Consider the following 11,292-nt stretch of genomic DNA (forward strand, 5'->3'; position numbering starts at 1 on the left):
TAGAGTAAGTTTTACGTTCTATACATTAAGCATTATGATTCAACGGAAGAAACCAAAAGTGATAGAAAGTATTAAAGTTTAAAATTAAATTGATAAAAAACACACAAAAAAAACAACGAAAAACAACAACAAAAAACTTATGTCTTTGACGGTCGGATCACAGTGGATTTTTGTACTGATATGGGGAAGTACATTTGTAACTGGTGCGTGGCTTCGCCAATTTCGACCATCAAATATTGGCGAGGTCTTCCAGTTGATTTTACTGACCAACAAGCATGCATGTAGTTTTATAAGGGTAAATAGTTGCATTCAGTATTCCTGCAAATTTTGAAGTACTTATATAATTAGTCACGGACTGTTTCCTCGCAATAAAACTTTCCTCTGATTCAAATTCAAAAATAAGAAAAAAGCGTTGAATTATGTTGCAAAATTATTTTCATTCGATTTAGTTTTCATGTTGAATTATACGAGTAGATATATGTTGCTTTGAAAAGATGCTTGTTTATAACATCCAGAAAGATCACGCTTTAGATTTCATTTCTTCTGATTATATATGTTTACTTACTGGATAACACCTGTGCAATTATGCGCGCTTAGCCACAGAGTACACTTATTATTTACGTAAACATAAAAATACCACGTGGTTTACCGCATTAGCACTTTCAGTGCTTTGATTTCAGTTGTTGTTTATAAGCGAAGACCTAAACGAAGTACGTAGGCCCACTTTTCATCCCGTTGGTGTTGGAAAATTGATTCGGAAATCCTTCATAGGGGAAAGACCTCAGCAGAGCAACCATCCTTCACTGTTTACTGAATATTAATGAGATTCACATGCGTATGGTTTATTGATCTTGGAATTCTAAAGTGTTGATATTACAAAAAGTTGAATGGACACGTTGGCCAAGTGCTAAGTGGTGCTAATAACTAAAACGTGCCCATGTGCTTATTGTTTTTCAGGAGAACGGTTTGACTTCCTGTAAAATATACAGGAAGAACTGAAAATAAGTAAGATTTTCATTAGTCATTTCAAATTTACAAACTGAAATCAGGGAATCTTATTGGCCATTCTAAAATTAGTAGATTAATTAAAGGATCTTTCTGAAACTCATTGACGCCAAAATCCCTAAATAATCTAAGGGAGTTTCGGAAATAAACTTTCTAGTATTAAGCTCATTCAACAAAATAACTTAATTACTGAGTCATAAATGACATTTTTTAAAGTTTTGTCCAAAATAACGAGACAACCAGTAACCAATAACCCAAACACATGTGCATAATTAAAAATACCAAAAGGCACCAATTAAAAAACCCGATTTATTTCTAATACACTTTGTAGTTTATGTGTTCATGATAATATAATGATTATAAATGTGTTCAATTTATATGAATTTCATTTTTTCCATATATCTTTGCACACTGATGAAGCATATACGTTAGTGTGTAAGGTACATTTACCGAAAAACGACAGTTGGTGGACAGTTTCATTCAGAAACGCCACCATAATAATTATTATAATGATCTCTAACTCCATAGTTTACCATTTTTAGAAAAACGCATTCAAACATTTAAGATCGATTTCTGTAGTTGTCCTTGGTCGATTAAAAAAAAATTAGGTACAGAATATTCAGGATGATATGTACAGTAAGTATATTGAAAGCATGTTTGATCCTTCGATTACTGATTTAGATCTATTTACAATTTAAATTTGGACATAGCTCAATTTTGTTAAATGTTGCTCACTATTTATAGTACGGTAACTAGATTATACTACATTATACTGGAAATATCATAGTCTGAAACAAAGATAGCAGGATAAACCTCAATCTGGAATTAAGAAAACATATTTTACTGTATGGATTGCCACAACTCTAAAACAAACCTGAGTCTAATGCTAACAACCTCTTGAATAACTATGGAGATAGCACAAACTGTGATTGAGAAACTTTTTAACGGGGACTCAAATCGCTTCATAAAAGGACATGAGGAGATAGCTCTCTCTGAGACGAATACAACCGTATGAAAAACTCAAAATGTTCTAAATGGTGGTTAGCTCACTATAGGACTAAGGCGACGATATCATTTTCTAGATCTATCTTTTAAATGCTATGTTAATTGTATCAAGTCAAAAGTTTGTTGCTGTTTTTTTTTTATTTTTTTATTTTGTTTTTCCCAAAAGAATTTTAAAAAGAATGAAGGTTACTTGCAATCTTTCGGATTTGAAGCGTCTCTTGGTATTTCCGTGGGTATCCGGTATACAAGGATTTAGGATGTAGGCAAAACGTTATTTAATTATTATTTGAGTTTGTGTGATTTCATTTTATGAAACAACGATATTTATTGATCATTTATGATTAAATTTAAAACGGCATTCATTATCTGAAAACGATATATGTGAGGGTAAAAATGAATGAAAGCGAACAATTCGAGAACGAATCAAATGATTGTTGTTGTAAATTTTTGTTTTTTGTTTTTGTGATGACGTCTTAAAAGTACGAAAGTCGATTCATTTCCGATACGTAAATATACAAAAAAATATGTTTTGGTAAAATAATCTTTATTAACAAATATATATACATTTTTCCTCAGTTAAGATCGTTATATCATTTATATGAAAATATATAACAATAACACATAACGATAGAGAAACATGCATCAATGACTCATAAAACCTTTGGCCAAAGAGTCAATGACTCGTGAGATTCAGAACCTACGTACAGAACTGATAATATAAACAACATTCTGGGATATTTTTTTGTTATGGGCCAGAATCTCGCTTCTACGTCGTTGTTGAACCAGAGAGCCCTGCATGACAGTGTAGTCATGAATCCATGAATCCAAGCAGCTAGGTCGGCTACCAGAACTCTCCAGAGCTGTAAGCCATGTAATGGATTCCAGCCCACTGCGTAGTCCCTGGAAATGAGCAAGCAGACAGCTTAGCCAAATTAGGTGCCAAAAGAGACCAACCACAGAACACCGTAAGGCATGAGGAGAAAGTTACGCTGATAAAGGCACTGATGAAGCCAAAGACAGCACAAGATGATTACCATCTGCTTACCCGAGCTGAACAGGTAGCGCTTGTCAGGCTACGCACTGGCCACAACAGGCTGAACGCACACATGCATGATAAGCTAAAGCTGTCCAAATCACCTCTATGCTCCTGTGCCTTGGAAAATCAAACGGCAGAACATTTATTACAAAGATGCCCACATTTAGAGCAGTTGCGAAGGAAAGTGTGGCCAGCAAGCACCCCACTGGAGGAGAAACTCTACGGGAACCTTGAGGCCCTCCGGAAGACTGCACATTTCATCGCTGTGGCTGGGGTGACGTTGTAGAAGGGCGAACGACAAGAAGAAAGAAGAAGAAGAAGAGCCCTGCATAACTTTCAATAGGCGACTTCAAGAACTTGACGGAGATTGCCGAGTTGTTACGATTGCATAACCGTTTGAACTGAAGGCACGCTATGCCTCAGAAACGAGTTTTTATTTCTTTAGAATGGTCAAAAATGAATTTGTTGAATGTTTAGATAATGATTTTAGAGCAAGTTATAATTGATTTTTACCTGAACAAGTAGCGAAAAATGTAAAATAATGTGTCAGCACCATTTTTTTTTTGTCTGCTGCTTTTTGGCAGATTGTACAGTTATAGTGATATAGTATTTTGTATGAAAGTCAAAATACTATTTTCTTTACATTTTGCAACTTTAATGACACATTATTTTTGCCATTTTTGAAAGACATTATATTACTATTATTTTGCATGTCAATTACCTGACGTTTTCAAACATTATTTTAAATCACGCTGCATTTTGTAATATTTTAATGTAAAGTTCTAATGTGATTTAAGGTTTTACCTTAATATACACCATCGTGAATAACAAGAATTGCAAAATTATTTAAAAAATCAAACAACCAAAACACTGGAACTTTTTTAGCCAATTATTGATATAATGTCAGAAGAAAGTTAATATTTAATGTATATCATCATAATTTGTCACGAGACCGTATTAAACTGTTTCTTTAATATATAGATCACAGTTTATAACACAGCGTTCATCAATTCTTATACAAATACGGTCAAAATTATTGGCATTTTAGCAGTGCTTTGCACGTTTGTTCTAATATTCAAATTAAGACGGGCAATTTCCCATAGATTTCAGTCCAGCTTGAAGGAACTTGTTCGGAAACGAAAATACTAGATACCCCCGATATAAACTTGATTACCTAAATGTACCGTTCATTTATAAATGCGCCCCGTATCTCTGACGGATTATTAAATAAAGTTTAAAACGAACACGGTACGGCACGGAGTTCAGAGTGGAATACGAGTTTCAAGTTGTTACAAAGGCAGTATGTATGTAAACTTGTTATTATTATTTATTATTACTATTATTATTATTATTATTTATTATTATTATTATTATAATATCTATTATTATTATTATATCTATTATTGTTTATTATTGTTATTATTATAATAATAATTATCATAAATTTTATTATTGATAATAATAATACAATAATAATAATAATAGTAATAATAATAATAATTATTATTATTAGTGTTGTTGTTGTTGTAGTTATTTTCATAATAATTAACATCAATATTTTTATTATTATTATTATTATTATTATTATTATTATTATCATTATATTACCATTTACCATTAATGGCATATTTTGTAAATGGTTAAGAATTTGATGATGATGATGATGATGATGATGATGATGATGATGATGATGATGATGATGATGATGATGAATCAGATTACTCTATTTATAATAAATTAGATTTAAAATGCACACAAGCCAATAAGGATAGTATAGTATATATTTTATAAAGAAATAAATGATATATTTGGATAAATTATTTTTGTTATCATTATTATCATTTAGCGTTAATTTCTTATTAACAAATCAGCAATACTGGAAAAGAAATCTAAACTTTTCCAACTGAATTCACTACAAGATATTTATCTATTAATTTTGTTTTGTACGTTTAATTAAATATGAAACATTTTGTTATTGTATATGAAGAATATATGAAGAATTATCGTTGATCTTCCCTCGTGTTTTTTATATAATATAACCTTTTACTATTTTTTTTATACTAGAAATATGGATTTTTGGAGCAAAATGTGCTTAAAAACATAGAAAAATAACTATAATATCACAGGTTCTTATATATACAGTCACCACTGTCTTTCTGAGCAGACCTGATTTGGAAGATGGTGACTACAGATTTTATTGTAAATATTCAGAGAGGAAAATAAAATACGGGTCGTTCTTGTTAGGCTCCATCACGATGGACTCTATTCGAAGGTTTTATTGTACATCACTTGCAGTACAGTATAAACGGAGCACGAACAACAATAATAATAATAATAATAATAATGATTGGTTATTCACATTATTTCAAAGTTTTCCCTATCTGTTTCTATGTTATAAGTAAATGTAAATAAATTTTATACATCACTTATTATATACGCATCAAAAGCTATGAAACAACGTTGAAAATTCTCGTACTTGCACTGTACTACGTGTGATCTAGGATTTAAATAACGTATACATTGACAGCGTTAACGTAACGTGTCTCTCGTATATGTATACCTCCAACGTCGTGGTTACATAATTAAATTTAAATTTCATTAAATATGGATTACGCATTTATACAAATTTGTAAGGAGTTAATGAATTATGATTGATTTAATTATGGTATTTTGTGAAAGCTTTTATGTTTTATAATGTATTCGAACGTTGCACTATACACTTATGACATTTCATTACATTTGCATTTTGATTTATGTGAAGGTTAAACGTTTCAGATCGATTTAGAAAGCATGTGAAAAAATACAAAGTTTCTCTGATATATTTAACAATAATATTTCGTAACAAACTCGCCTTTTGGAAAATAATACAAAAGTCGTTTTCACATTATTATTGTATATGCCTTATGCTTGTACCTGTAACAATTAACGATTCATTTCTTCACAACTTATTAAAACTTATGTACAGCGAAATTGTTTAAAATAAATTTCTAATGCGTTGAGGGATGTTAGGGCTTGCTTGCAACATGTTACATTTTAAACTTTTACAACATATATAAAGCCACAGTCCATTTGTTAAAGGATTTGACTGTGACTCTGGTTATCCCTTCTCTGGCATTCTGTTCCAAAAATGTGAAACTATAACAGGACATCAAAAATAAATTAAATTGAGCCGCGCCATGACAAAACCAACATAATGCGTTTGCGACCAGCATGGCTCCAGACCAGCCTGCGCATCCGCGCAGTCTGATCAGGATCCATGCTGTTCGCTATCAGTTTCTCTACTTGTAATAGAGTTGGTAAGCGAACAGCATGGATCCTGATCAGACTATGTTGGTTTTGTCGTGACACGGCTCAAATGTATTTGACTCATAAACATGAAAGCATTATTGAGCCACAATGGGCCTTCATTTTAACTCATCTGTATAAAAGTGTTCAAAAAATATAAAATGTCGAAATGAAAATAAAAAAAGCCTTAAGTTATTTGAATTGAATTAAAAAGACAATGCCTTAGAACTATTACAAACCGACGTACGATAATGATAATGATGATGGTGATGATAATGATGATGGTGATGATGATGATGATGATGATGAGTTATGAGTACGCTCCTGTTATTGTTTTTTTTTCTGCTGAAGTTATGAGTAAGCTCCTGTTATTGTTTTTTTTCTGCATTAGCTCCAGTCCTTTCTGATTTAAAAAAAAAGACTATGTTTTTATCGCATGCTGACAATCTATACAGTAATTTGTCTCGGAAAACAACATGATTATATATAACACGTTGTTATATATCATTTATTCGTATACTTAAAACTATAATCTTATTTCTTTTTACAGAAGATGTACCAAGAAAATCTTACTTTGCCGGCGTTAACTTCAGTAATTGAATGTGATTTGGGTGCTAGTGAAGCTTCATCAAACTCAGAACTTACACAAGAAATTAAATCATCATCAATCCAAGAGATCTGTAAAGATGGACATGCGTCCAAACCAAAGAAAAGAAAAATAGATACAACAAAAAACATTAACATTTCAAACAGTGATTCAAATATAGAGAGTGATTCGAAATCGCCTGGTTTGTCCTATATTGCACTCATTTCAATGGCTATTCAATCGTCTGGAGCAAAGAAAATGCTTTTGTCCGAGATATACCATTGGATTGCGGAACACTTCCCTTATTATCAAATGAAAGACAAGAGCTGGCGTAATAGCATTAGACATAATTTAAGTTTAAACGAGTGCTTCGTGAAAAGTGGCAGAAGTGAAAACGGAAAGGGGAACTACTGGTCCATACATCCAGCTAATATAGATGACTTCTCAAAAGGCGATTACCGGCGGCGGCGGGCCCGTCGGCAAGTGAGGAAATGTGATGAAGATTTACAACGGTTGTGCTCTAACAGCCCCGAGGTTGCTAAACCACCAACCCCGTCGGCTGAAAACTGTTGCCATGATGGATATGTACCTATGATTTCAACGATAGTTCCGTCTAATTTCCTTTCTACAATGGGCGTTGAGCAGGTGAAATCATTTGATTTTTGGTACCCAAATACTTGTACCCAGTCTGAAGACTGCAAGAAACAAGGGCAGCGCTTGTCCAGCTCAGAATACAAAGACTCAGCTAAAACAGAAATGACGTATCCCGGTACAAGTTTACCGTATTACGGGCGTTGTTTCAGTCGTGATAACTGTAGCATGACGTCGCCACCTGCAGAGTCAACGGTGAACGTGAATGTTAACGTAAATGTGTGTGGTAATACGGAAACTAATCGACCGGAGTGTTATCCCTATGTAGAACGTCATTTCAATGCTTTGCCACCTCAAACATACGGACAATACTGGCAAGAATCGTACGAACAGCCTCCATATTTCGGTCAATAACAAGAAAAAAAATCCAGTTTAAAGATGCATCCACTCGATCCCTCCAGATGAACCAAAATATGTCCAGAAAATAAAACTTGGGAAAAAAAGTACTGAGATTTTAAGAAAAGTAAATAGATCAAGATATAAGTAATAATTTCTATGTTATGTGCGATTTATGATCGATTTTGCAGTATTTTTCATCATATTTCTATTGTGTTACTAACGTTACAGACTTTCCAAAACCGATTTTACCTTTATGCCGAATTCATGTTAAGCAGTCTTTATTTATAACTATTAAAAAAAATGTAAATCAATAATATATTTGTGACACGATATTTATTTGTTTTTATAATATGTACAATAAAATACTGGAATACGTTTCACGTTCTTTTTTCTCTTTTTTTCTTTCTTTAAATAACCTTACCTTATCAATATTTGTGCTTGTATAAAAAGAAAAATTCAAAGACAAAGAAAACAATAATGTAAACAAAATAAGCAATAGGGATTGTCAATAAAAGAAGAAGAGCTAAATTCCTTTCCCTTTATTAGGAATTAAGTCTGAGGCATCTAACACCCACCCCCACCTACATGCTGGAACTCATTTAGTCGCCTCTTACTATCACGCAGGCATAAACGGTGGCTGCAATTCTGATGCCTCGACCCTTAAAGGCAACCCCTCAGCCACAAGGGGAAATGATAATTGTAACATGTACTTTAATTCTGGTATATTTTTATTTCTGTTTATTGTAAGGTATTTATTTAGATGACTGTTTTTGACTTATCTAAGAAGCAGTTTAAGGTAAAACTAATCTTTATCAATGTAAATGTTTGTTTTTTACGGTGGCTGTTACGTTGTTACTGTTTTTCAATTACAAATATTACAAATAAAAAATTAAAATTACAAATATTTTATTTTATTTTACCATATTTTTTTCATTTCATGTGTCTTTAGTTTTTAAAGTTTATATATAATTCTTTTAGGCTCAATAAATATTTTTAATTTGTAAAAAGAAAGTTTAATACATTAATACTGTGCAATAATGAGACATAAATAAAAATAAAATGCTATTGTTAACTTATTTCAAGAAGCAATTCTAAAAAGAAACGGTGATAGTGAGGAACCCCGCACGCGTTGATTTGTGATCGTAAAATATTTTGCTAGGAACAACAAACGTGATCAGTTACTGAAAAACAACAGAACGATTTTTAGATATTATTCCAAAAAATAAAGTTCGAATGTTTTGGAATTTTCAGCATTTGGTGTACATAATATCTTATAAGCAGAAAGACAATCAAATAATTCCATGATAAACACCAATGTCCATATTATTTAAATACTGTATTTTATGTTGTTGTAGATGTGGCATTTTCCGATTAAAGGCCCACTATGCCCAAGACATTTTTTATTTTTAGTTCTCATAAGCTTTTTATATTTTGGTTTTGTTGCCTTTTGGTAATGAGTATAGTTATAGTGATTTCGTATTTTATATGGAAGTCAAAATACTAATTTGTTTACATTTTGTTTCAAATAATTTTTACATTCAGTGCTATTTTCTTCATTTGATAAGTATCTAACATGCTCTAAAACCATAGTTTAAACGTTATAAAACTCGTGTTTGTTTATAAAACAGGAAAAATGTTTCATTATTGAAGTATTATGTGCCAAAACAAAATTGTTCTATCATGAGAAAGGTATAGAGTTGAGTATACAAAATCATAATACTTGGTTCAAACTACTATCGGAGAGACTTTATTATTAAGTTTGAGTAGCAAGGGATCTGACCAGTGACCCCAGGGACCTTAGTCTCTTTCTATTTCGGTTTATTTATACTCGGCGCCGGAAATTCCATATGTCCGGGAATTTAGCATCCTTGCCGGTCCACTAAGGTAGTCTCATCGGGGACGTCTTTGTCAAGCTGAATCTTCCTGTAGCCCATTCTTCGTTCGTTGGTGGTAGAGGAGTACGACAATACTGGCCAGGCATCATGTTCCATACTGACGATAACAAAAACGGCTCTCATTAGCGCCAACCCTCCAGAGTTAGTCACGACAGGTCAACCAATCACCTCTGGTACTTAAGATGACTTGACCTTGACCTGCCGTGTGCCTTCTCCGCGACGTGCACGCCTCTGGAGGGATTTGGAGAAGAGGGACCTTAGTCAGACAATGTAACTACTTATTCACTTGTCCAGTATTGTTGCGAGAACTTTCAAGAATCAACAGGAAGTAGGAATGGCCACGAGTGCGTCAGATATATGGAAGACGTCAATGTTGTTTTGGGTTTTACGTCGCATGTCAATGTTGTAAATTAGTGCGATGTCCGCTGAACTCCCATTTTATGTAATTCTAAATACATGTTTTATTCGTTTCATAACCTCGTTTAACTTTTTTTACCATCGAGGCCCATAAGCGGGAACCCGATTTATTTTGTTCATACACATACGCGCGCGCACACACATAGGTAAAGATATTCCTCTATGGTAATTCAGATAGTAATTTATTTCAATATTGTGAGTTCATTTAAGTTTCAGAAGACAAGAGTCTCGTATGGGGTCCCCATCTGTTACAGTAAATTAACCATAATTATTGAAGAGTATTCGATTTACTTTTCAATGTTATAATAAGAAATTAAGATAAAGTCGCCAAATCACTAAATTAAATAGCGTAAAAAAATCTCGAAGGAAAAATTCCAGTTCATCATGCCAAAACCCTTCCCTGTGAAGGAAAGATTAATTATTAATTAACCTATGCCAATTGTTGTCAGTTATACTTACGGACCTTACCTTTTACATGTACGTGTATTTACAAAAGTTACATGAAACTCTTATTTACTAACAATGTCACATGATTCAAGGGCGCGAAGAAAAATTAACAGTTTTTACTTCACAAATCTATAAAGCTATCATACGAACCGGGATATATTATCATCACTTCATCTGAGCTTTAAAATTATCACGTTAGCGCAGGGTCTGTATATACATGTAAATTAACAAATCGTGTCGGATTCTTTATTTAAAGTTCGTTAGTCCCATCAAATATTCTCGCTTCCGAGGCTTGAACGTCGCGGAGAAGGCACAAGTCAAGGTCAAGTCGTCTCAAGTACCAGAGACGATTGGTTGACATCAGAGCTGCATCAGTACTAAGGGTGTAGTACTTAAGTACCAGTACCAGTACTTGGCAAATTATGCAGTACCATTACCAGTACCAGTACTAGATTTTAGCTCGGTACTGCAGTACCAGTACTTTTTTTGGTGAAGTAATTAAGTATCAGTACCATTACTTTTATATATTCATCAAAGTTTGAATAAATACAGTGTCAAACAAATAATTGCAAATATTATTCAGCAAAGAAATAAAATCATAATTTACTTTAAAGTTAACATAACAT

The 11,292-nt window shown here is 32.8% G+C and overlaps 1 protein-coding gene across 2 annotated transcripts; it reads left to right on the forward strand.

Annotated features, from left to right (window-relative positions):
• Positions 1–4,223: 4,223 nt before the first annotated feature.
• Positions 4,224–8,265, forward strand: LOC132741589 (forkhead box protein unc-130-like). Of its 2 annotated transcripts, none has more exons than XM_060729793.1 (2): positions 4,224–4,350; positions 6,882–8,265. In XM_060729793.1, the coding sequence occupies exon 2, from the start codon at positions 6,885–6,887 to the stop codon at positions 7,920–7,922; it is 1,038 nt and encodes a 345-aa protein (XP_060585776.1). In that variant the 5' UTR covers positions 4,224–4,350; positions 6,882–6,884; the 3' UTR covers positions 7,923–8,265. The 2 variants fall into 2 exon arrangements, with proteins under 2 accessions (XP_060585776.1, XP_060585775.1); XM_060729792.1 differs by having other exon boundaries at positions 4,225–4,346.
• Positions 8,266–11,292: the final 3,027 nt, after the last annotated feature.

The sequence above is a fragment of the Ruditapes philippinarum genome, unplaced genomic scaffold (genome assembly GCF_026571515.1).
Source record: "Ruditapes philippinarum isolate M1 unplaced genomic scaffold, ASM2657151v2 ctg2452_1_1_1_1, whole genome shotgun sequence".
In the NCBI taxonomy this organism is placed as follows: domain Eukaryota; kingdom Metazoa; phylum Mollusca; class Bivalvia; order Venerida; family Veneridae; genus Ruditapes; species Ruditapes philippinarum.

Bases quoted from the DNA above. Each gene is read 5' to 3' on its own strand.
- LOC132741589 (XM_060729793.1), top strand. From the start codon at position 6,885: ATGTACCAAGAAAATCTTACTTTGCCGGCGTTAACTTCAGTAATTGAA.